Here is a 25,584-nt window from a genome sequence, read left to right as displayed (position 1 = left end):
ATTTTCGGTTAGAGAAGCCCATAAGGTATTGATGTATCTATGGTGAGTTGACAGGTTGGAGCTTAGAGGAGACTTATGGGTTAGAAGTGAAAGTCTGTGAATTTTCTGCATAGAGAAGATCATTTATTCATTGAAACTGGAAAGTCAAGAGCCTAAGGTAATGGCTAGGTAAAGAGCCTGGAAAGGTGTCAAAGAAAGAATGTCTGGAAGGGTAGGGGGAAAATGAGAGTTTTAAGAATCAGAGAAGAAATTGTTTCAGAAGGAGGATGATTTGAAGATTTGAAGCCAATGAGAGGTCAGAGTAAGACTAAAACTAATAATGCTCATAGGATGTAGCAACATGATGGGGTTATTGACTATAGTGAGTTATTTTGAAGGCAGGACAGTTCCTCTTCCATTAGAATGGGAAGGAGGAGAGGGTTGGTAGATAGGTAGATAGATTATATATTTGGAACTACTAGGGTGAAGGAGTTTCTACTTGGAGTTTTCTCTTTTCTCTGAAAAGACTTGGGAGGAGATAAGAGCATGTGCTAAAATGAAGGAGGAAGAAGGTGGGTCTGAAGTTTAGGGAAAGTCCTTTTTGTGAAGAGTGGATATAGTCGGATGTTTTTGAAGATCCATTGGAGGTTAATTGTCATTAATTTGTATAATACCTTTCCTTAACCTGGCCTTCAAATACCTGTCTGATCTTATCCCAAACAACTTCTCCAGGCACATCTCATGCCATTTTTCCTTTCCCATTCTACTTCGGGCACCTGTTTTCCTTTCAGACCCTAAAATGTATCAGTTCCTGAAGCTCTCTTCTACTACCCATGCTTCAGTTCTCACTTTAATGCCACTTCCTCATGAAGTCCTTCCTTGAATGCTTTAGACTTTGTCAGGGTCTTCTGTTATGCACCCTGTTCCTTTCCTTCGTTCACTTATCTCTTTATAAATACACTAATCATATTTTAGTTTAATATGTGTCTTTGATACTAAACTCTAAGCTCCATAAAGGCAGAGACTTTGTTTTATTCAATGATAAATTGCCAACAACTAGCACATAGTTGCTTAAATATTTGTTAAATAGTTAAAATCATAGGTTTGGCTGATATCATCTAGAGGATGAAGGAGGAGTAAGAAAAAAAGAAGAGGGATGAAAACCTGAAGAGCATCTTCATTTATTTTAAAGGACAGGCAGAAAAGTGCTTTGGAAATTAAGGAGGGAAAGGAAGAAAGAACAGGGAGTAATGTCACTGAGATCAAAATATGAGTGAGTTACAAAGAAGTCGTAGTGGTTAGGTGTATCAAATACCAAAGAGGTTATATGTCCACTGGATTTGGAAATTACTGATCTCAGCAAGTGATGTTTTAATGGGATCATGGATATATAAGCAGATTTTAGAGGGTTAAGGAGGAACAGAGTAGTGCATACATGGAGAAGGACCTGCCTTTTGTGTAGCCTTTCTCAGCTTTCCAGGTTGGGATTAACTGTTTTTGCTCTAAACTTCAGTAGTATCAAATAGATACTGCCATTGTGACACTTACAACATGTTGAATGAATGAGTACAGAAGTAGGTCTTAAGGGAAGACATGACTGTATTAAAATTCCCTTCTAAGGAGAAAGGGGCAATCAAGACTTGGGAGGGACAAGAATTAAGGAAGCCCGGAGGAATTCTGTACTTTTTCTCTAGAATACTCCCTTCATTACAACTCAGCTCTGACTACTCCCAATCTGTTTCTATTTCATAGTTTCATATTGCTGGGGAGAGAGGATCTGATCAACCTAGTTTTGGTTAAATATTAATCCTTTGAATCAGTTATCTATGGGAAGGAGAGCAAGACCTTGTAGTATAACATGACCATAAAAGGCACATTTTGTATATTTGGGCCATTTCCTGAGAACGGGAAATTGTAAATCAGGTAGCTACCCCAATTGGTGTGAACTACAAAGATTTGTATCAGTGAAATAACTGGTGTATTACATATTTTAATACATAATAATACAGCATATAATTTAGTTACGTTCTCTTGAGTTCCTGTCAGAAGTGTGATTGAGGTGATTAATATTTAAGGAATACTTTTAGGAATATGCTAACTATGCTAAATGCCATGTATCCTATACCTGTAACAGGTTAGATGACTGGAAAATGATGTACTAGGACTAAATTAGTCTAGTTCTTTCTTAGACCTTTTATTATTACTACAGTTAAATTGAATTACAGTTTAATATTGTAAGCTTTTATTGTGAAAAATCATAAAAAATTTCTGTCTTCTGAAAACTTTATAGTAATGTCTTTAGTCACTCATTATTGTGGGATACAGCATGCTATAGGGGAAATAAAGTGAACTTTGGAATCAAACAAATCTGGGTTTGCATTCAAGCTCTGGTACCTTACAAACTGTGTGACATTGGGCAAGTCACAATGTTTTCAGCCTTATATACTAATCTGCACAACAGGAATCGTAATATCACACTTACTTACTAATGTTGGGAAAAAAGTGAGCAAAAGAATGTGAAAATTTTTAATAAATTATTCAGTGCCATCCAAATATTGTTGATACTTTTACTACAGTGATTCTGATAGGGTTTGTGGCGGTTTGGTATTGTTTATGAATTTTGAAAATAGATATTGGACTGTGTTTGTAAACTGGTCTGCTCCTCTGGGCATATTCAGTTGTATTAGATTCAGAGGCTTCGCTTTTATTTTATTAAATCAAGATTAGGGCTTTTATTTGACCATGTCATTAAGGCATGCACAGTTGATTCCCCACCCCGCACCCCCCCTTTGTGGGCTGTATAAATGGATGCTCAATCAAAGACAGGGAAGTAAATACATGGAGAAGAAGAACACAAAGAGTTTAGTTTTGGATGTTGGAGCCCCAGGAAGAGAGCCAAGCCGTTCACCTGATAGTTTGCAGCCAAAGAGACCAGAGCCCTGAACAGCAAGAAAGCCCAGAAAGAAATGAGACCTGGGGTGAGAGATGAGCCTTATCCTACCGCTGAGATTGGAAGATGCTGGGACCACAGAGCCTTAGGAGGAAAAGGAAGGCTGGACCCTCACAGAGACTGGCAGCCATCTTGCTCCAACACGTGGTAACAGACTTTGGTAAAGGAAGTAACTTACTCTTTATGGCCTTGTGACTGTAAGTTTCTACTCCAAATAAATGCCCTTTGTAAAAGCCAACAGATGTCTGGTATTTTGCATCAGCACCCCTTTGTCTGACTAATACAGAATTCTTGGTTACAAGTAACAGAAATCTATTCTTTCTATTTTAAATAAAGATAAATTACTGGAAGACTATTGGGAGCTTACAGCATGGACTGCAGACTGGAAGATGAGCAAATGTGGCAAGTTAGCAGAAACTAGGAATTATCTGGAAGTTAGGCTGTAGGAACCCTGAGTCAAGGTTACAATGCAGAAAGTCTTGACCACTTGCGGCTGCTGCTGCCATAAAGATGATTTTCCTTCTATCTTTCTATCATCGCTCAAGATTCAGAATACTGTAAATAGGCATCTTATTGACTGGGTATAGGTCATTTGCCAGATCTTGGCTCTTCTAAGGAGTGAATAGAAGAAATAACTGTTTATTGTCTTCTATATGAGATTCAGGCTCTGAGACTTGCCCTCTCACCAAGATAGTTCATAGTGAGGAATTTTTCCTGAATTGGAAGCTTGGAGTTCTTATGGAAAAAGGAAGTTAGGTGCTAGATGGCCAGAATCCATAAATGTCCATGGCAGTTTAGCCCCTGACTGTCCAATCATAACACACTTATTTTCATTTCTATACTTAAAAATTGTCACAACAAATTCCTAGAAACAAACAAACAACCTACACTGACCCTACAAGAAATAGAAGACCTTAACAAACCAATCACAAGTAATGAGATTGAAATGGTCATTGAAAATCTCCCAAAAATGAAAAGCCTAGGACCAGATGGTTTCATAGGTAAAGTCTAACAGTCGTTCAAAGAAGATCTAATACGCATCTTGTTCAGTCTGTTCCAAAAAATTGAACAGGAGGGAATGCTAACTCATTTTATGAAGCCAACATCACTTTAATAACAAAGCCAGGCAAAGGTACTATGAAAAAAAACCACATCTATTTCTCTAATGAATATAGGTATAGAAATCTTCAACAAAATACTTGCTAATCAAATCCAAAAGCACATTAAAAGAATTATATACCACAATCAAGTGGGTTTTATCCCAGGTATACAAGGGGGTTCAATGCAAGAAAATCAACTGGTGTAATACACTACATTAATAAATTGAAAAAGAACAATCGCATGATCCTCGCAATTGATGCAGATATGGCATTTGACAAAATATAGCATTCTTTCTTGATTTAAAAACAAAAAACACTCCAAAAGATAGGAATTGAAGGAAACGTTCTCAACATAGTAAAATACATATATGAAAACCCACAGCTAACATTGTCCTCAGTGGTGAAATTGCTGAGATTGGAAACAAGATAAGGATGCCCACTGTCCCCATTGTTGATTCAATATTGTGCCAGAAGTTCTAACTAGAGCAATTAGAAAGAAAAAGAAATAAAAGGCACCCAAATAGGAAAGGAAAAAGTAAAACTTTTACTATTTGCTGATGATATGCCCCTATACCTAGAAAATCCCAAAAATCCACAACAAAGCTACTAGAACTAATAGACGAGTTCAGCAAAGTGGCAGGATACAAGATTAATACACAAAATCAATAGCATTTCTATACACTACTAGTAAGCAATTTAAAGAAGTCAGAAAAGAAATTCCATTTATAACAGTGATTAAAAGAACCAAATATTTAGGAATAAACTTAACCAAAGACATAAAGGACCTGTATTCAGAATACTACAAATCATTGCTAAAAGAAACCAAAGAAGACCTAAATAAATGGAAGGACAGTCTATGTTAATGGTTTAGAAGACTAAATATCATTAAGATGTCAGTTACACCTAAACTGATTTATAGACTCAACACAATCCCAATAAAAATTCCAACAGCCTTTTTTCAGAAATGGAAAAGCCAATTATCAAATTTATTTGGAAGAGTAAGGATCCCTGGGTAGCCAAAAATGTCTTTAAAAAGAACAAAGTTGTAGGACTCTTACTTCCAGACTTTAAAATATACTACATAGCTTCAGGGGTTAAACACACATACACACACACACACACACACATACACACACACACAAGAAAAACATGGTACTGGCATATAGATAGACATATTGGGGAAGCAGATGTAGCTCAAGTGATAGAACTTCCACCTACCATATGGGAGGACCTGGGTTTGATCCCTGGGGCCTCCTGGTGAAAAAGAAGAAGAGAGCATGCCCGCGCAGTGAGCCAGTGCCCATGTGGTAAGTCAGTGAGCGCAAGTGCCCGCGTGGTGACCCAGGGCCCACACGAGTGCCTGTGAGGTGACCCAGTACCTGTGCAAGTGAGTCACACAGCAAGATGACACATCAAAAGAGAGACAAAGGAAGAGTCAAGGTGAAGTGCAGCAGAAACCAAAAACTGAGGTGAATTGACAAGGAACTTCTCTCCACATCAGGAGTCTCGTCTCCAGTATTGAATCCTGGTGAATCCTAGAGGAGAGAAAATGAGAAGAGAGGACAACATGGACAGCAAAAAACAGCAGGGTGGGAGGAGGGAAAAGAGGAAAAATAAATCTTAAAAAACAAAAAAAAAGGCATATTGACCAATGGAACCAAATCAAGAATTCACCCTCACATCTATAGTCAAGTGATTTTTTTTTTAAGATTTATTTATTTATTTATTTCTCTCTCCTTCTCTCCCCCCACCCCGGTTGTCTGTTCTCTGTGTCTGTTTGCTGCGTCTTCTTTGTCCACTTCTGTTGTTGTCAGCTGCACTGGAATCTGTGTTTCTTTTCGTTGCATCGTCTTGTTTTGTCAGCTCTCCATGTGGGCGGCACCATTCTTGGGCAGGCTGCACTTTCGTGCTGAGCGGCTCTCCTTAGGGGGCGCACTTCTTGCACGCGGGACTCCCCTATGCCGGGACACACCCCTGTATGGCAGGGCACTCCTTGCGCACATCAGCGCTGCGCATGGGCCAGCTCCACAAGGGTCAAGGGGGCCTGGGGTTTGAACCGTGGACCTCCCATGTGGTAGATGGACACCCTAACCACTGGGCCAAGTCTGCTTCCCTAGTCAAGTGATTTTTGACAAGGCTCTCAATCCCGCCCAACTGGGTCAGAACAGTCTGTTCAACAGATGGTGCTGGGAGAACTTGAAATCCATAGGTAAAAGAAAAAAAGAGAACCTCTATCTCATACCTTATATAAAAATTAACTCAGAGTATATCAAAGACCTATGTATAAAAGTTACAAACCATAAAACTAGAAGAAAATGTAGGGAAACATCTTGAAGTTCTTATGGTAGTAGGTAGTGGTTTCTTAAACCTTACACCTTAAACCTTAAACCTTAAAGCTTACACTTGAGCAATGAAAGAAAAAAATAGATAAATGGGACCTCCTCAAAATTAACACTTATGTGCTTCAAATGACTTTGTTAGGAAAGTGAAAAGAATCTGGCTCAGTGAGAGAAAATTTTCAGAAACCACATACCTGATAAGGGTTTGATCTCCATCTTATATAAAGAGAGCATATAACTCAATGGAAGAGGTTGTTGATGTGGGAGGAGTGGGGTGGGGGGTTGGGGAGTATATGGGGACCTCATATTTTTTTAATGTAACGTTTAAAAGAAAATGAAGAAAAAAAATAAGTTATTATTGTAAGTAAAAAAAAAAAAAAAAGACAAGCAAACCAATTGAAAAATAGGCAAGAGACTTGAAAAGCAGTTTTTCCAAAGAATACAAATAACCAAAAAGCACATGAAAAGATGCTCAACATCACCAGCTATTAGGGAAATGCAGATCAAAACTACAATGAGGGAAGCAGACTTGGCGCAGTGGTTAGGGCATCCGTCTACCACATGGGACGTACACGGTTCAAATCCTGGGCCTCCTTGACCGTGTGGAGCTGGCCCACGCGCAGTGATGATGCACGCAAGGAGTGCCATGCCACGCAGGGGTGTCCCCTGCATAGAGGAGCCCCACGCGCAAGGAGTGCGCCCCATAAGGAGAGCCGCCCAGCACAAAAGAAAGTTCAGCCTGCCCAGGAACGGCACAGCACACACGGAGAGCTGACAGAACAAGATAACGCAACAAAAAGAAACACAGATTCCCGTGCCGCTCACAACAACAGAAGCAGACAAAGAAAAAAGAACACACAGCAAATGGACACAGAGAACAGACAACTGGGGTGGGGGGGAAGGGGAGAGAAATAAATAAAATCTTTAAAAAAAAAAACTACAATGAGATATCATTTCACGCCTTACAGAATGATCATTATTAAAAAGGCAGAAAACCACAAGTGCTGGAGAGGATATGGAGAAATGGGAGCACTCCTTTTCTGTTGGTGGAATGTAAAATGGTGCACCCTCTTTGGAAGACAGTTTGGCAGTTTCTCAGGAAGCTAAATATAGAACTGCTGTATGATCTGGTAATCTAGCTACTAGGAATATATTCAGAAGAATTGAAAACAAGGATGTGAATGGACGTTTACACATTGATGTTTATAGTGGCTTTCTTCACAATTGCTAAAAGGTGGAAACAACCCAATTGTCCATCAACCAATGAATAGATAAACAAAATGTGGTAAATACATATAATGGAATACTATCCAGGTGTAAGAAGAAATGAACTTGGGATATATATAGACAACATGGATGACATCATGTTGAGTGAAATAAGCGGGACACAAAAGGCCAAATATTGTATAGTCTCACTAATATGAACAAAATATGATGAAGTAAACTCATGGATTTTAGAGTACAGGTTACTAGAAGATAGATGTGGGTTGAGAAGGGGGAGCTGATGCTAAATGTATGTAGAATGTTTAATAAGAGGGATTATAAATGGGGGGAAATGATTAGAGTCGATGGTAATATATTTTAGTGAGTAAAATCAGCACTGCTGATTTATAAATGTGATTGTGGCAAAAGGGATAGTCTAGTGAGGTTAAATTCAATTGAAAGAAAGCTAAGAGGATAATATAGAAAGATAGACAATAATATAGAGATTTCAGTGGTGGGCGATGGTTGTGGTTAACAGTACTAATACAAGAAAGTTCCTTTTTTTTACAAGGTATTAAGAATATGGTGATACATGGGGGAAATATAACTAATGTAACATGGACCATAGTTAACAATAATCTTGTAAGATTTTATAGCAATAGCAAAGAAGACACTATGTCAATAATGGGGACATGTAAGTGGATATGGGATTTTTCCTTTTCGAGTAATGAAAATGTTTTGAAATGTTTTTCTTCACAGCCAGGGCCACGCACCTAGCCAAGTGCAACTCTCTTGTTCTTTTTACCCAAAGGCATGAGGAGGCCAAAATGGCCTGGTATCAGTCTTAACTTCTATTTTAGCGGAAACATTGTTAAAACTTACAGTGGAAGCATTCTTCTTTTGTATACCAGAATCTCTAAATTAGAAGAATCCACTGTTGCTGGGTTAGGAAACAAAATTTTTGAAGTTAGTCCTGAAGTGTAATAGTGAAAGAATCCTGTTTCTTCCATCCCTTGGTTTTCAGGCTATTAATTCTGGCTATAGAGAAACCATAGTCATTTGAAAACCACTGATATAAGACATTTTCAGATATTTCCTGTCAGTTCTGTTTCCCTAGAGAACCCTAACTGATACAGAGTATACAGAGAGAGTGAAAGTGAGAGAGAGAGAGTGAGAGAGTGACATGTTAGGAGCAGAAAGAGGCGTAAGAGCTGAGGGAATTGGGAGCGGCAAACTTTGCTGACCTTTATCTCACCTAAGGTAAAGGGAATGAAATATTTCAAGTACATATCTATATCTCTTCCTGACTTTGCCCAATGGGAGAGGAAGTTGCAAATCTAATTAAGTTAGAGCTTAAGACTTTGCTATTTTATTAATGGTGAGATTACTCTGTTGTAACTCACATTCTTCAACTTAAGATCTCCATGTGCTATGCAGGTCAGGTTGGGTGAGTCCAATGGTGGGCTCCATAGCTGGGTTTGGATCCAGCCTTTCTACTCCCCCGCCCCCTCCTTTATTTTCCTTCCTTTGCAGTACATGTAAGTATGCAGATTCTGAGATTTAGATTTTAGTAACAAGACATGCAGGAGTGAGTAAAAAGGCCAACATAGGCTTCTCAAGCAAAGCTTCATTTCCCAACTTTGTTTTACCAGAGAAGCATTGCTTATGGGGGATTACCAAGTATTTGCCCATCTGTCAGTAGTGGGTTTTATGATATCTTATTTGGCCATTGATTCTAATATAAGATCCCTGCTGTGAGACTCTCAGAAGGCTGAGTGGTAGAGCCTCAGGCACCAAAGCCCCACCTCAAATCCTCAGCAGAAGTTAACAGGACCAAGTACCTATAAATTCTTATTTACAAATTTGCCTTGTCTTGGGTTTTCTGTTTCTTGCTCGCACTAGGAGTGCTTTGTTATAACTTAAATGCCTTAGACTAATTGTTCTTTTTATCATGACAAGCTATGCAGGAACTTTCAATAGACTGCTAAAAAAGAGTTGGAACAAAATAAACACTATGAGAGATATAGCAGTACTCTGTCCTACAACATAAGAATTTTCAGTTCCTTTCACAGCTACTTGACACCTAGGGCTGGCAGCTCTTATTCTTGCTTCATTAGAAAGATCATCACTGTCGCCCCAAATGACTAAATGAGAATTTTGCATCCGTCTACCACCTAGCCTGAGGTCTCTAACATGTCTGGGCTATGTATGTTTTTTAACAAGCCAAATCTGTCTAATATTGAACAATGAGATTAACTTTCTTGTTGGTATTAATTATTCATCCACAGGAGGGATGTAGAAAAGGATGGAAGCTTTTTCCTATCCTCTTGGAAGTATTTTGAACTGTTGGTATGGGGGAGAGGAGAAGGGCTCCCTCTCCATACCCCTAACTGTTGGTTCTCTAACCCAGCCTAATACCAACCTTGGGTATGCCTGTCTCCTGGATAGATCAGCATTTTGTCAGGACAGTACTGTTTTTTTTTATGAAGCTGTTCTTCTATACCAATAACTGTTCTTTTGTGTGTCTTCCTAAAATCAGCTTAGGAAGTTATTTAAATTTTGCCTTCAGAAAGCTTTGAAATGGGTTACCTAGGAAGTAAACTCTAGGCTTTGGAGATACCATAGACTGGAAGTTCACTTCCCTTTCCCATTCTCATTTTTCACAGCCAAGATGTTATTCATAGCTCTCCAGATGTTTTGCAGTGAACTCAAATGAGCTTTAGGCACTCCATCAAACTCAATACTAGCAATATAACCCCTCCCCCCAAATTTGATTGTTATGAACCCTCTTATTAAATTTTCAGAAAGAAAGTCCCGTATCTGTGATCTCCCTCTGAACTAAAATGAACCACAATTGAAATCCAAATGTCTGCACTCCCTGATTTCTTATTCTGCACAGCCTCAGCCAAAGGCATTCACTTAAATTCTTGAGTAGAGTCATAATAGCTTCTTCAGTGACTGCAGTCTGGCCTGTTTTCCATTGGGAAGGATTTAGTTAGTTTAGTACTTCAAATCTGAATTTCTCTAATTTCCAAGGATAAAAAAATAAAAAATAAAAATTTCCAAGGTATTTGGTGCTGCAATTTTTCTATGTCAAAGGTTCTTTGGGACATCATCCCCATACCCACAACCTAAAAAAAAATACAAGCAAATCTCTCATCTCTCTAGTAAGAGGTTAGCACAGATGCAAACATTATATAGTCCTAACTCACATTGTTGTTCCCAGCCCAAAACAGAGTAGAAACGTGTTTCTGGGGGACAGAGAGAGGGTTTTAAAATAAAACATTCTTTTGAAATGTTTTTTGGCTTCAACAGTCTGTTGTCTGTGTAAAATCTCTAGTCACTAAAACTAAACTCAGCTGGGAAAATTCATCAAGAAGTTAATAGCAGGGAAGTAGATATGGCTCAAGTGATTGAGCTCCCACCTACCACATGGGAGGTCCCAGATTCATTTCCTGGTGCTTCCTGGAGAAGCAAGACAGTGAGCTGGTGTGATGGGCAGGCACGATGACCTGATGCAACAAGATGATACAACAAAGAAGACACAAAGAGGAAAGACAGTGAGAAACACAACAAAACCCAGGAGCTTTGGTGGCTCAAGCAGTTGAGCCTCCCTCCCACATGAGAGGTCCCAGGATGGGTTCCTAGTACCTCCTAAAGAGAAGATAAGAAGACACAGAGAGCAGACAGCAAGTGTAAACAACTGGGGGGGGGGGGAGGGGGCAAGGGTGTGTGTGTATGTATAGATAGATAGATAGATAGATCTTTAAAAAACCAAAATAAGAAGTTAATAGGGGCATTATGCTTACCATATGTGGAAAGAATTTCATCTTTGCATAGTGATGCTTCTCTGGCATAGGACACATCCTTTTCTTGGCAAAATGTTAGAAATTTGCTAGGGTGATATAGTCAGCCACTAGGTCTCCTTGAGTTTCTTTTCTTTCCTTTGTTGTCTATCCATACATTTAAAACTCAATTTTCATTTGCCTTTGAACCTTGTATTCCCGACAACTCAATGCTGCAATGATTTGAGTTGTGTTTAGTGACAGTCTTCTCTCTTGAGAGAAGAATGATCACATTTGTAGCAGGGAGTTCTGCAGGGCAGTCTTTGTGACCTTGCATTTTCTATATTTCTGATTTTCTGATTGTTCTGTACTTTTGTGTCTCCAGCATAATCCTTTTCTCTTCTGGCATTCTTTCATCTGTGAGTTCCACCGGTCCCTTTTCCCATCCATTTGCCTCAGCTGGAGAATGACCTTCAACATTTCTCAGGTCTGTGGTCATGTTCCTCAAAACATTGCCTACCTCAATATTTGAATTTTAGAGGTCTTGAAACTCAATGGCACAGGCATGTTCCTTTATGTCACCTATTTTGTTACAATGAACTGTGTCTCTTGTGTCCTGTTTTGCTCTGTTGTACATCTATTCTCTTCAGGCAACTGAGTTGTCTACGGAAGTAGAATCCTTCCCTCTTTACCTCATGTGGCGCTAACATTGTTTACATCAGAATACTTTCCTTCCTTTTTTCCTTTTGATTTTAGGCCCAAGTGTTTGTTTTGCTCACACACTCCTCTAGTGCCTTTCTTATAGGGTTTCCCATGGTGGAAAATATGAGGTCAGTGTGTTTAGGATGGATTCAGTTACTACCAGCCTTTACCACCCTCAGTAAAGTATTCCAATTATGGGGAAGTCCAGCATTTAACTTAGGCCTCGACTATGTTTGGATTTCTTAGCATCCCTTTAACATGACCTAGCAGCCTCCCTTAGAGTATTATTTTCACACACTTCCCAGATATGTTCCATGATAGTGTATGCCATTCCTGTCTTCCCAACTCTATCACCTTGAAAGTTATTTAATAATGAATGAAATGCTCTATTGCTGATCTTCTTTTTCCCTCTCTAAATCTGTCTGAATTTACTGTAATCAACTATTACAGCTCTCCTAGTCTTTAAGGGCAGTCCTCTAATTGTTTTATTGATTCTTTAGCTTTAGGTGGGAATCTTACAAAATCTTCATAGATCCAGGCTCTTTCTGAGAGAACTATTTTAGTCTACTCCTAAATTCATACTTCTCTCCCTCCATTATATCTCTTTTGTCCATTTCACCTTCCTTGAATTGGTAACAACAAATATAATCCATTTTTCCTAGTTCCATCTTTTAAAGAGCAGTTTTACCCAAGTGTATCTCCTTTTCCTGTCAAAGCTATTTGGCCTGGCTTGTCATATGTTTTCCTTAAGGAAGGATATACCCCTTTTCCTCTGGCTTAATCTGAGCACCTTCTTTTGTTTTTCTTTCACTTTCCCTTTTGCCTTATTCTAGTTGTATGTGTATTTAAATTTTCTTTTAGCACTGGATTTATTATGGCTTTATTGAGGCTATCTCAATACAGGAAGGTGATTCAATTTCCCTTTTCTATACATTGATTTAATTCTGCCACCCAGGTATAGGTGAATCTACAGTCTGCTCATGTTTTTAAACCCAAAGCCAACTTGAAATCATACTGTAGGGCTGATTGCAGAATCTTGTTGACAAGCCACATAAATCTAAAGGTTAGTCATTCCTCATTTCCCTCCTTTGGAATACTATGAAAAACAGAATTTGGGACAGCTGATTGCATGCCTCCTACTACTGTATTGTTAAAAGGCTGTAATCTCATAACAATACTTTGTAGTATATGTGGAAACTAGCTGTCTTCTGCAGTTTCAAGTCCCAGCCTGCAGTCCTACCTGACAAACACAATAAAAAAAGCAAAAGTTGGGAACCAGATGTGGCTCGACTGATAGAGCATCTGCCTACCATATGGGAGGTCCAGGGTTCGAAACCAGGACCTCCTTGCCTGTGTGCTGAGCTGGCCCACGCGCAGTGCTGATGCACGCAAGGAGTGCCCTGCCACGCAGGGGTGTCCCCCGCATAGGGGAGTCCCACACGCAAGGAGTGCACCCTGCATTAAGCTGCCCTGTGTGAAAAAAGTGTAGCCCGTGCACAAGTGGCGCCACACACACGGAGAGTTGACACAGCAAGATGACACAACTAAAAGAGACACAGATTCCCGGTGCTGCCAAGAATGCAAGCAGACACAGAAGAACACACAGCAAATGGACAAAAGAGCAGACATCCGGGGCGGGGGTAGAGGGGAGAGAGAGGGGAGAGAAATAAATTTTTTTAAAAAAGAAAGTAAAAGTCATTTTACCAATAGTTGTTGCCTAAATGCCTACCGGTTTTGAGGTGAATCATTCCTAGAACTAAAGAACTCATTCCAGCAAAGGCCTACCAGACTGGCAAGTACAAAAGCTGCCACCAAAATTTGTCTCCCCCTATAGCTTTGAGTGTCTGTGCATGAGTCACCCGTTTCTACTACAGGATCTGAGTACTTGAGAAGTAGACTCAGGAGACAGATAAATTTGTGCTGAGGACAGACTAGAGAACATTGACCTTGATCTGAACATAAAATTGGTCTTCCTGTTCTTTCTCTTCTGAACTGAACTTGCCCACCCACCATATCCCTAACCCACACAGTCTGAGTCAGAGCTGCTGAAGAACAGGAACAAGCCTTCCACTGGCACAGGGGGAAGGCCTATCCACATGAGTTTATATCCTTATGGGAGAAGAAAGAGCCAGGGAGCCTGGCCACATGTGGTCAGTGACCTCAACCACAATTTTGCCCATCTTGTAGTCACTCTTCCACAAGTGAAGATTGGAAAAAAGGGCTGGAACTTCATTCCCCATATATACCTTCTCCAGAAGAAGAGGGAGTACATCATGAGTGAGAAATTTAATGTTTCCCCCAATTGGTTAGCAAGTTACCTCAGTATCTTTTTTTTTCAATTATCTACCCTCACCACATTTTAAAAATAGTGCCTATAAATATACCAAATTCCCACCTAATGTAGATCCCTCACATTTTTTAAGTTATTTCTTGCTGCTTCTGCAACTTGGGGTTTTGTTTTTTTTTAACTTCTCATTTGTGTTTCCTTGTAATTTATTACACATAGATAGGATAGCTAATTGTTTTTTCATATTTATCTCATTTGTATCTGGCCATCTTACTGACTTTTCATATTCTACAAATGTTAGGTTGATTTATCTTTATTTTCTTACTGATTTGGCTAAAATTCCCAGAATTTTGAATAATAGTGACGAAAGAAATGTATGCTTTGCTTCCAACTTCAATGAGAATGCCTCTTGTGTTTCATCATTAAATATGATGTTTCCTGTTGGTTTCTGATGAATGACCTTCAGTATTGAGTACATAAATACATTGTCTTATTTCTATTTATTAAGGATCTCAGGAAATCAATTTTTAATTTTATCAAATACCCTTTTGGTATCCATCAAAGTTTGTCTACATGAAGTTTTTCTTTTTTAACCTGTAAATATAATGAATTGCATTAATAGAATTATCGTTCTTGAACCTCCCTCCTTAACATTTCTAGAATGGTAGTTGATTAATACCCTCCTGGATTCAGTTTGCAGATATTTGATACATGTATAAGTAAATCCCCAAAGGAAGAAAAAAATACAAAGAAAATGTGATCAGAATAGCAATTGGCAGTTAAAGAAAAGAGACGGCAGCAAAGAAACATAATAACTAGCATAAAATAAGGCAAATGTAAGAAAATATGTTGTCAATAAAAATATGAAAATAGTAAAACCTACTAAAAATAATTTTAGGTGGTAAGAACTTCAGGCTAAGTCACAGAAAATCTATGCTGTTTATGAGAGATACTAAAAATTCAAAAGATGAGAATAATAAATATGAACAAAAGGATTATTGGGTGTTTTTTTCCTTATTTTATCCAGTGAACATGTATTGCTTAAAAGTTGTTGGTTTTTTGTTGTGTTTTTAAGTTTCTCATTCTTCAACTCACCTAGGACTTATTACCTTTCATATTCTCCAATTTATCTGGGTCCCTTCCCTTCCCATTTCCTGTCTGTGGAAGCACCTCTTCCCCAGATGATGAATACCAGAAGGGGCCTCTCACTAGGTCAGTCCCATCTTATAGAAACCTATCAATCTATTGTGTACAGTCAAATAAGTGTACCATTTGGATACAAAAGACTCGTCCTAGTCCTACCTCAGCACCACTACCACCACCCTGCCCACAACATTACTACCTAGCTGGAGATTGTTAGATTAAGAATACTCAGTTGCCATATGAAGAGCTCTCTTGTTCTCCAACTTCCTTCTGTTCTCCAACTTCTATTAAAAGTCCCTATTCCTGACTATTTCTTGGAAATATTTTCGCCAAATTTCAGTTTAGCCCTATGTTTCTTGGAACTTCCCGCCAGCAGTCGTAGATCTCTAGGATCTTATTTGCTTAATATTCTTTTTCTTTTCCTTCATTCCTTCCTTTCTTCCTTCCTTTTTTTCTTCCTAGCAATTAATCAGCTTGTGTTGCTTATAAGAAATAAACAGTTAGCTGTTTTTGCTCCTTGGTGTTTTATGGAGTAGTATGTGGCAAAATCACCTAAGAGATGTACCTATTCCATAATGCCTCCCCAAGTAAAAGTAAATACAAATTTAAGACAAGAAAGATAACCATGAGCATAAACTTAGCTGTAGTGTAAATAATCTGCATATAATTTCTAAGCATTAATCTATAGTCCTTATTTTTAAATATTCAAATAAGAGGTAAAGAAATTTTGTTCAGCTATAAGCCTCCTATTTGAGGCCCATTTTCTTCTCTCATTCTAAGCATCACCATCTCTTACCATCTTAGTTGGATTTTTATTAATGAAATAATAGAGTAGGAAATAGCAGTGATTTATCTATCAAAACCATTAAAAGCTTCAGTAAAATACATTGAATTTGCAAAATGCCATATCCTCAGAGTTCCTAAGCCATCATTTGTGAGTGATAAACAGACTTCTTATTCTGAATATATTATTTGCCTTGTATTCCTAGTGCCTAGGGACAGTGTCTGACACATCATAGGCACCAACTTTTCTCTGAACCTAACCTGCACATTGTATTTTTAACTTCATTAAGAATTAAAGTTTTCTGCAACTGGAAAATGACCTTATACGGAAGGTTCAATGCGGATCAGCAGAATATCCATGTCTACATAAAATACCATGACTTTAAAATGCTGTTTGACCTAAAGTAAGGGGGAAATGGAAAGGAGAAATGAGTTTATATGGCTACGAGTTTCTAAAAAAGAGTCTGGAGGCTGGCAGAAGGTTTGCCCTCATGCACAACTGAGCAGAGTCAGAGAGACAGATAAAGCAGATACAACCCCCAGATATTGGTTCCTTTGAGGGCTAAAGAGACCCATGGGAGTTATGGTCATGGCCGATGGGGTTAACTACCAGGGCAGATGGCCCCTCTTTGGAAATGGTGTTTATGTGTGATGAATCTGGACTCAGATGGGATCTCCCTTCATAAGACTTTCATGCTAATGTGCTGGAGGTGCAGTTAATGTTGGGGTTTAAGATATATTTAGGGGATTTGAATCTCTGGACTGACAATGTGATAGCCAGGTCCTGAGCCTCAACAGACTCCAGCACCTACAATCTGATCTATTGGACTTACCACACTCAGCTAAGATGGAGTTGAAGAAGGACAACCACCACACCATGGAGCCTAGAGTGATTACAACTGAAAATGGGAGGATTGCATCCAGCATCCAGGTGGAATCTGACCCTCCTCTTGACATAGAGGTGCAATGGACACAACCAATCCAATGTCCACATAGAAGAGGTGGCATTGGATTGGGAAAAGTGGACATAATGGACAAAGGGTATGGGGAAAGGCAGGAAGAGATGAGAGGTGGAGGCGTCTTCGGGACATGGAGCTGCCCTGGATGGTGCTTCAGAGGTAATCACCGGACATTGTAAATCCTCACAGGGCCCACTTGATGGAATAGAGGAGAGTATGGGCCATGATGTGAACCAATGTATATGAGGTGCAGAGGTGCCCAAAGATGTACTTACCAAATCCAATGGATGTGTCATGATGATGGGAACGAGTGTTGTTGGGGGGGGGGAGAGGGGGGGTGGGGGGGGTTGAATGGGACCTCACATATATATTTTTAATGTAATATTATTACAAAGTCAATAAAAAATAAAAAAATTAAAAAAAAAAAAAGAATTAAAGTTTTATTTGACAAAAAGGAAATTTATTTTTCCTTGAAATTCATCTTTAAGTGTTCTAGTAAACCTAAATCTTTATTTCCTTTAGTATTCCATTCTAGCTATGCCTTCTTTCTGTAGAGTGACATTTTGAATCATGGTCAGAAATCACAATTTAAAACTGGCTGCTTTCTGTCTCCTATCAGAAGTAGATTTGAGTGAAAGATTGCCATAGGGACATTCAGTTCATCCAGTCTATGTATTCTGAGTTATTTCTGTTTCAAGTTAGATATATGGAAGGTTACTTTCTTGGGAAATACAGTGTGTGCTCTGGATTTTATCAAGGATAGATAACTGGAGGAAACAATCATGAGAACAGGTTTCTGTGTTTGAAAAACTGTTAAAGACATTACCATTGTGTCACATAATGTCCCCATAAAAGCTCATCATGAGAAATTTTTTATGATTTGTGTCAGGAAAAAACTTGGGCTTTCCAGAAAGTTTAGTTGATTTCTACCTATCTGATTATAAGGAACTTTTGCTTTTTTCTTTTTCCCACTGACCTTTGAGAATCTCAGTGCCAAATTTTGATAGAACATGGCAGCAACTCTATAAGACCTCTTATAGTCTTATATTGTAAACAAATTCTGTGATGGAAAAAGACTGGATTTAAATAGAAAATAGTGATATAAAGCACCTGTTTTGTATGTATTGCTGAACCTGGCCTAGTGAGCTCCTTTTACTTTTTTATATTTCCCTTTTGATTAGAAAACTTTGTGTGATGTGATCCTCATGGTCCAGGAAAGAAAGATACCTGCTCATCGTGTTGTTCTTGCTGCAGCCAGTCATTTTTTTAACTTAATGTTCACAAGTAAGTATCTTACGGTAAAACATGCCATTATTTTTTCTTTGAGAATGAAGTGGGGTCAAAATGAAAATATGGAAAAGTGGTCATAATGATGACTGATCAAAGGAAAGATTTCATTTAATTATACCTAAGGACCTTATGCCTTTATTGAATGAAAACACACCTTCTGTTAATACTTGGATGTGCAGGATTTTCTTCTTAACCTCTAGTAGAAAGGCAAAGCAGCAGCTAAATCTCATGACATTATTTTTTAAACTAAGTTAAACTAAAGAAAGAGAGAGAGAAAAAGAGCACACATTATACTCAAAAAAAGTACCTTAAATTTGGAGTTGAAAACTGGGTCCAAATCCTGGTTCCTCTTTTTAGTACTGTTTTATGAGCTTGATCAGGTTATTTAATATGTCTACCTCAAGTTTTCTCTTTGTTGCTCTGGCTACCTACCAGGATTTTTAGGAGGAGGTGGAGGGAGAGTTTTGCAAGCTATAGATATGTACATATAATTATCATTGTTCTCCTAGGTTGTTCAAGTTCTATAACATGCACTTTTCAGTTGTTTGTGAATCTTTGGAAATGAATAGAAATAGTTTAAGTATATCATGGTATTTGCAACTAGCAGTGCTATTGTATGGGTATGACCGTGGTTAAAAGGGAAAGTTTAAGGTCATGTATATTACTAGAAGAAAAACTAAAAACTGTAACATGGGACTGTATAAAATAGTAAAATCTCATGTAAAATACAAATATGGGGGAAATTGCATATATATGACTGTTTTTACAAAATATAAATACAAATATACTAGAGAAAAGGAAAAAAGAGTAACAGCTATGTACAGCAAGCAAGGCATAGAGAGATTGAAGGGTGATGAGTTTTGTTTGTTTCCTTTTGTTTATTATTATTGAAATAATGAAAGTGTTCTGGGAATGATTGCGGTAATGAATACACCAATATATGATTACACCGAATATCATTGATTATACTCTTTAGATAGATTTATGCTTTATTAATATGTAACAATAAAATTGATTTGTTAAAAAAAAGATGCACTTTTCTTGTCACAATTTAAAAGAATGCTACTAAATTATTTTAAGAGGTGGGGGAAGACTAAATCTAGTTTTTTTGTTTCTGTTTAGTTGGGCTTTTATATTAAAGAAGAACACTAATTTCTTAGATTTTTAAAAATGTAAGGCACAGCTCAAGTGTGAAGATTTAATTTGCATTTATTATAGTAATATTTGATTTTCTGGGGTATTTTCTTCCAGAAATATTTGTCCTGTTATTATTTTCCATATTTAACATGACCTGGAATATTCTGTTTCCTCAGTTAAACTGGTAATACGATTCCATTTGTATTTCTTCTTTTCATTTTAGCTAACATGCTTGAATCAAAGTCCTTTGAAGTAGAACTCAAAGATGCTGAACCTGACATTATTGAACAACTTGTGGAATTTGCTTATACCGCTAGGTGAGTTAAGAAGAATCATTTCTGTTTTAGAGGCATAAAGTTGGGACATATCATGGCAAAGCATTGTTGTAACAAATTGATGTGCTCCAGAGTCTTCGAAATGATGAACTACAATGACAGAGGAGTTTGAGGAATCTATGCTATACTAATTCAAAGACTGAAAAGTTTAATTTTTGTTTAATTTCAGGGGCTTGTAGAATAGGTTCTATAGAACATTATTTTTATCTTCTATTTATTTATTACAATTGATGAAAGCACATTTTTATAATTGTACTATTAACTATAGTACATGGTTTTCCTTAGGGTTCACTGTGTTAGTACAGTAGCATGGATTTTTTAAAAAAAATTTTATCTAGTAACATACATACAACCTAAAATTTCCACTTTTAACATCTGAATATATAACTCAGTGCTGTTAATTACACTAACAGTATTTAAATAATAAAATATTTTTGAAAATGAATATTCACTTTATTTGCAGGATTTCTGTGAATAGCAACAACGTACAATCTTTGTTAGATGCAGCAAACCAGTACCAAATTGAACCTGTAAAGAAAATGTGTGTTGATTTTTTGAAAGAACAAGTCGATGCCTCAAATTGTCTTGGTAAGAAATCAAATTCCTGTTCCAATTTTTAAAAAATCCTCAATAATAAAGGAGGGGGAGCATAAGTATCCTCACTGTAAAAATATTGTCCACTAGAACATTTTCTAGCAATAAATTTTAAGAGGAGCTTGGGAAGATGATTATTACCATGGGCAGCAAGAAGTCCATTAAATATTGTATCAGTATTTTCCAGAATATGAATTGGCTTTAACAGTAATGGATTTTCATGTGTCTAGAACCAGATCAGGCAGAAATGTGCCCTAGATAAATTAGCCTGCCTATCACCAGCTATGTGACTGAAGCCATCTTAGACCTATTCAGCAACCAGCTGACTGCATAGATCAGCCAAGCAAGCCCAAATCAGAAGAAACACCCACCTGAGAAATAATAAATTTTTGTTATTTTGAGCCACTAAGTTTTGGGGTTGTTTGACTTATAACAATAGAAAACTGATAGAAGAGGTTACTTAGAAAAGACAGAGAATCAGAATCTATTAATTTTTTCATCTGCTTCATGAAGTTAGAAGATAGTAAGTAGCACAAGGTTTGCAAATGATAGGGGGAGAGAAAAGGACTTTATTCCACAACATCATTTTTTTGGGATATTGAGAGGACAAAATTTATAATCACCTATATCCCTTCTGGCCAAGTATTGGGCGAAATACTCCAACTAAGTAAGAGGTAGAGGTGTACTAGTGACGTTTCTTAGTTGCAGGCAAAGTAAACTTACTTTTGGTCATTTATCAGAAAAGGAATCTATTGAAAGTCTTTTTAGTTGCTTATAGACTTGCCCAGAAGTCTCAAAATTCTGACTTGCAAAAGTATAAGGATTTGGGTAACACAGACTTATTTAGATAGATATCATAGAATGTTTTATCTAGTAATCAGAGAATACAATTTGTTTTCAGGTGCCTTGGAGTATTTACAAATACTAATCACCAGCCACAGAAAATCTTAAGCACCCGGAAGGGACACAGGCCACATCCTCTGATTACAGTGCAGTCAAACTAGAAATTAACCACAAAAGGATAGCTGTTTACCCACTGCCACCACGTTTTATGCAGTTGGAAATTTAACTGAAAAGTATATATTAAAAAATGAACTTCCAGAACTATATAGAAACATATGATAATAAGCACACAATAAATCAGAACCTTGGGAATGTGACTAAAGTATTTCTTAAGAAATTTATAAAGAGGTGTGATATGGAGGCATTATCAGGACTTGGAGTTGTCCTGAATGATATTGCAGGGACAGATGCAGGACATTATATATCCTGCCCACTGAATGGACTGGGGGAGAGTGTAAATTACAATTATAAACTATAATCTATCCTGTGTAGCAGTGCTCCAAAATGTATTCATCAAATGCAATGAATGTGCCACACTGATGAAAGAGGTTGTGTATGTGGGAGGAGTGGAGGGGTGGGGAATGGGGTATATGGGAACCTCATATTTTTTAGTGTAACATTTTATGTGATCTAGTATCTTTAAAAAAAAAAGACAATAAAAAAATTTTAAAAGCAATGTAAAGGATAAAAGATTAAAAAAAAAAAGAAATTTTGTAGTCTTAAGTGTTTTCCACCTAAATGCATTTATTTTCACTCTTTTTTTTTTTTTGACGTAACTATTCTGCTCAAGGGATTAGGAAAAAGAATTTTTAAAACACCTAATGAAAGCAGAAGAAATACTCTTTACATAAATCAATGAAATAGAAATATATAACCAGTATCCTGTAGACTTGGACAGAAAAACAAAAGCTGAATAGTTTTAAAGAACATTATAAAGTAGTCATAGAGTTAACAAGTTTGATCAAGAAGAAAAGATAAAAGAATAAACAACATCAAGAATTAGAACTAAAGATATGAAAACAAAAGACAACCAAAATTAACATAGAAAGTGGAAAACATAAAATCAGTAACCTCAGAAACAATTGAAAAGGTAAAATCTGTTCCAAATAAATACTCTAGGTTTGATGGGCTTATAGTTAATTCTACTAAACTTTTAAAGAATAAATTAATGCTTATGTTACTTAAATTTTTCTGAATCATAGATAAGGTTAGAAAATTTTTCCTAGCACATTCTACTAATATATGATTATGTGATGCCAATATTGGACAAAGAACATGTGTTTGCACCTATGCAAACACACAGAAAAACTTTATGCTAGTTTCCCTTAAATACAAGAGGCACAAGGGCCCTGCACAGTCAAGCGATACACAAAAACACCATGATGCAACCAGACAGAAAAAAAAAATTTACTGACAAGTTGTGAAAGAAAAATATTTACTTATAATCATAGCAACAGATGCCAAAAATGCATTTAACTCCTCTGAAACTAGAAACAATACCTCAGTAACTTATAAGTATCTGAAACCTACAGAAAATATTCTTTACAGGGAAACATGCTACTGTTCAGCTTTGTGTTGGAGATTTCTGTCAGTGCAGTCAGTCAAGAAAAAATAAGCTAATAGAAAAGGTTTTCTTCTCAGGCATAATCAGGACCATAGTTGGTTGGCTAATTAAAAATGTCATTAAAGCGGTAAATAATTAGAAAAGAGATTATCTATTGCAAAGGTTTTGCTTCAAAGTAATACAAGTAAGTATACCAGTCTTCCAATCTTTGACTATAAATATAGAGCCACTGTCAGTATTACATAAACCACACCAATAATACATCATCTATGATTTTTACTTTTGGTTTCCTTAAAATGAACTGAGAATGTAGCAAGACAGTATGCATACATAATCCTGGAATTTTTCAGCATCTTTCCCAATCTCATCAGTTGTCTTGGTCATGGCCAGTTTGATAGCTCTGTTTTCAAGGTCTGTCTTAATTCTTCAGATTAGTTTTCATAGAAACAACTACTCTTTTCACATTTATATTTCATTGGTTTTCATGATATTTAACTGAATTGCAAAATTACAGTAAATTAACTACCAAAAATCAGTTAATAAATATTCTCCTGATCTAACTGCATTCCCACCAAGTCAACTGTCCAACTCATTTTTGTGTTTTCTTTCAAATCTATGTTTTTTTTAGCCTTTGACTTCTCATTTCACTGGCCAATACCCATGCCATTCTTAAATCAAGAGCAGATAGGAGGAAAGCGGATTTGGTTCAATGGATAGAGTATCTACGTACCACATGGGAGGACCAGGGTTCAAACCCAGGGCCTCCTGACCCGTGTGATGAGCTCGCCCACGCACAGTGCTGATGCGCACACAAGGAGTGCCGTGCCATGCAGGGGTGTTCCCCTCATAGGGGAGCCCCATGCGCAAGGAGTATGCCCGTAAGGAGAGCCGCCCAGCGCAAAAAAGTGCAGCCTGCCCAGGAGTGGTGCTGCACGCACAGAGAGCTGATGCAGCAAGATGATGAAACAAAAAGAGACACAGATTTCCTGTGCCACTGACAAGAATGCAAATGGAGGCCCGATACATCAAGATGACACAGCAAAAAGACACAGATTTCCCATGCTGCTGACAAGAATGCAAGCAGACACAGAAGAACACACAGTGAATGGACACAGAAAGCAGACAACTGGGGGGAGGGGAGAGAAATTTAAAAAAAGAGCAGATAGGCACATGATATCAGATATCCATTGTTAAAAGCAGAATATTTAAATAAAAGTCATCTTTTGCCATTTATTCATGGTCATGAAGATCAAGATGACATGGATAAACTAAAACATGTACATTTCCTAAAAAAATAATTCTGGGGCATAGTTTACATTTTCTCTCTATCCAGAGATACTCTTCTGAGATGTATAACCGACGGTAAAATTGAAGAAAAAATTTTAACTTTGTCAATCACCTGCATGTATCTATCAAGCAGGCAGAAGGTGCCTGCTGGTGGGCATTTTATTTTAACAGAGCTGTAATTATTCTTTGGGGTACCTTCTTTCACCTATCTGTTCATTTAAGAGAGAATGTTTTTATTCAAGGCAACAGTGATTTTAGAGAATTTTCAGGTACTTTATAGAAGTCTTTGGAGGATTATTACAGAATTGATAACTGAATTAGAATATTGTGTCCTTCCTATAACTTTTTAAAAAATAGGCAATTATCCAAAGAAGTTCTTTCCCTCAAGATTTGAATTTTGAAATTCAGTCAGTCTTTTTTATTTTTACTGAAGTCATACTTGATCTTCAAAGTATATTTGGCTTTTCTAAAAGTGATTTTCCATTCTTTTATTTTCTTTCTGTGTTTAGGTATAAGTGTTCTAGCAGAGTGTCTGGACTGTCCTGAATTGAAAGCAACTGCAGATGACTTTATTCATCAGCATTTTACTGAAGTTTACAAAACTGATGAGTTTCTACAACTTGATGTTAAGCGAGTAACACATCTCCTCAACCAGGACACTCTGACTGTGAGAGCAGAGGATCAGGTGACTAAATTGCCTTTCCATTTTTTTCTTAGAAAAATGTCCTTATTGACTTTTTATACCTCATGTTTGGATACATGGTGAGAAAAAAAGGTAATTATGATAGAATTTGTTATTTACACTAAACAGGGTATTACAAAGTCTATTTCATAGGAAAAGTGAGTTTTGGGTGCATGTAAGGGCTTGCTGTTTGAGAGGTAGGCCACTTGGTAGAGATAAAGCTGCTGGGTAAATGGTAGGCAGAATAATGTGTCCCTCCACCCACCCAAGATGCCCATGTGCTAATCCCTGGAACCTGTGTGAATGTTTACCTTACATGGTAAAAGGAATTTTGCAGATGTGATTAAATTAAGAATCTTGAGATGGGGAGATATTCCTGGATTATCTGAGTGGCCCCAATGTAATCACAGGGGCCCTTAAATGTAGAAGAGGGAGTCAGAAGAGTCAGTGTCAGAGGGATACAGTGTGAAAAAGACTTAGTGGGCCACTGCTTACTTTGAAGGTGGTGGAAGAAGCTACAAGCCAAGGAATACAAACAACATCTAGAAGCTGAAAAGGCAAAGAAACAGATGCTTCCCTAAAGCCTCCAGGAGTGTAACCATGCTTACATCTTGATGTTGGC

General features: G+C 37.5%; 1 protein-coding gene across 1 annotated transcript in view; it reads left to right on the top strand.

Annotated features, from left to right (window-relative positions):
• The window catches only part of KLHL7 (kelch like family member 7), a 78,238-nt gene that overhangs the window by 8,233 nt on the left and 44,421 nt on the right, over window positions 1-25,584 (top strand). Inside the window, exons 2-5 of the mRNA XM_004461335.3 lie at window positions 18,412-18,514; window positions 19,881-19,974; window positions 20,456-20,580; window positions 24,790-24,965. Coding sequence (XP_004461392.1) covers window positions 18,412-18,514; window positions 19,881-19,974; window positions 20,456-20,580; window positions 24,790-24,965 — 498 coding nt within the window. The remainder of the gene's footprint in view (window positions 1-18,411; window positions 18,515-19,880; window positions 19,975-20,455; window positions 20,581-24,789; window positions 24,966-25,584) is intronic.

The sequence above is a fragment of the Dasypus novemcinctus genome, chromosome 5 (genome assembly GCF_030445035.2).
Source record: "Dasypus novemcinctus isolate mDasNov1 chromosome 5, mDasNov1.1.hap2, whole genome shotgun sequence".
Classification (NCBI taxonomy): Eukaryota; Metazoa; Chordata; class Mammalia; order Cingulata; family Dasypodidae; genus Dasypus; species Dasypus novemcinctus.
The sequence above is the reverse complement of the archived record's forward strand: the minus strand, read 5'-3'. Positions and strand labels throughout refer to the sequence as shown.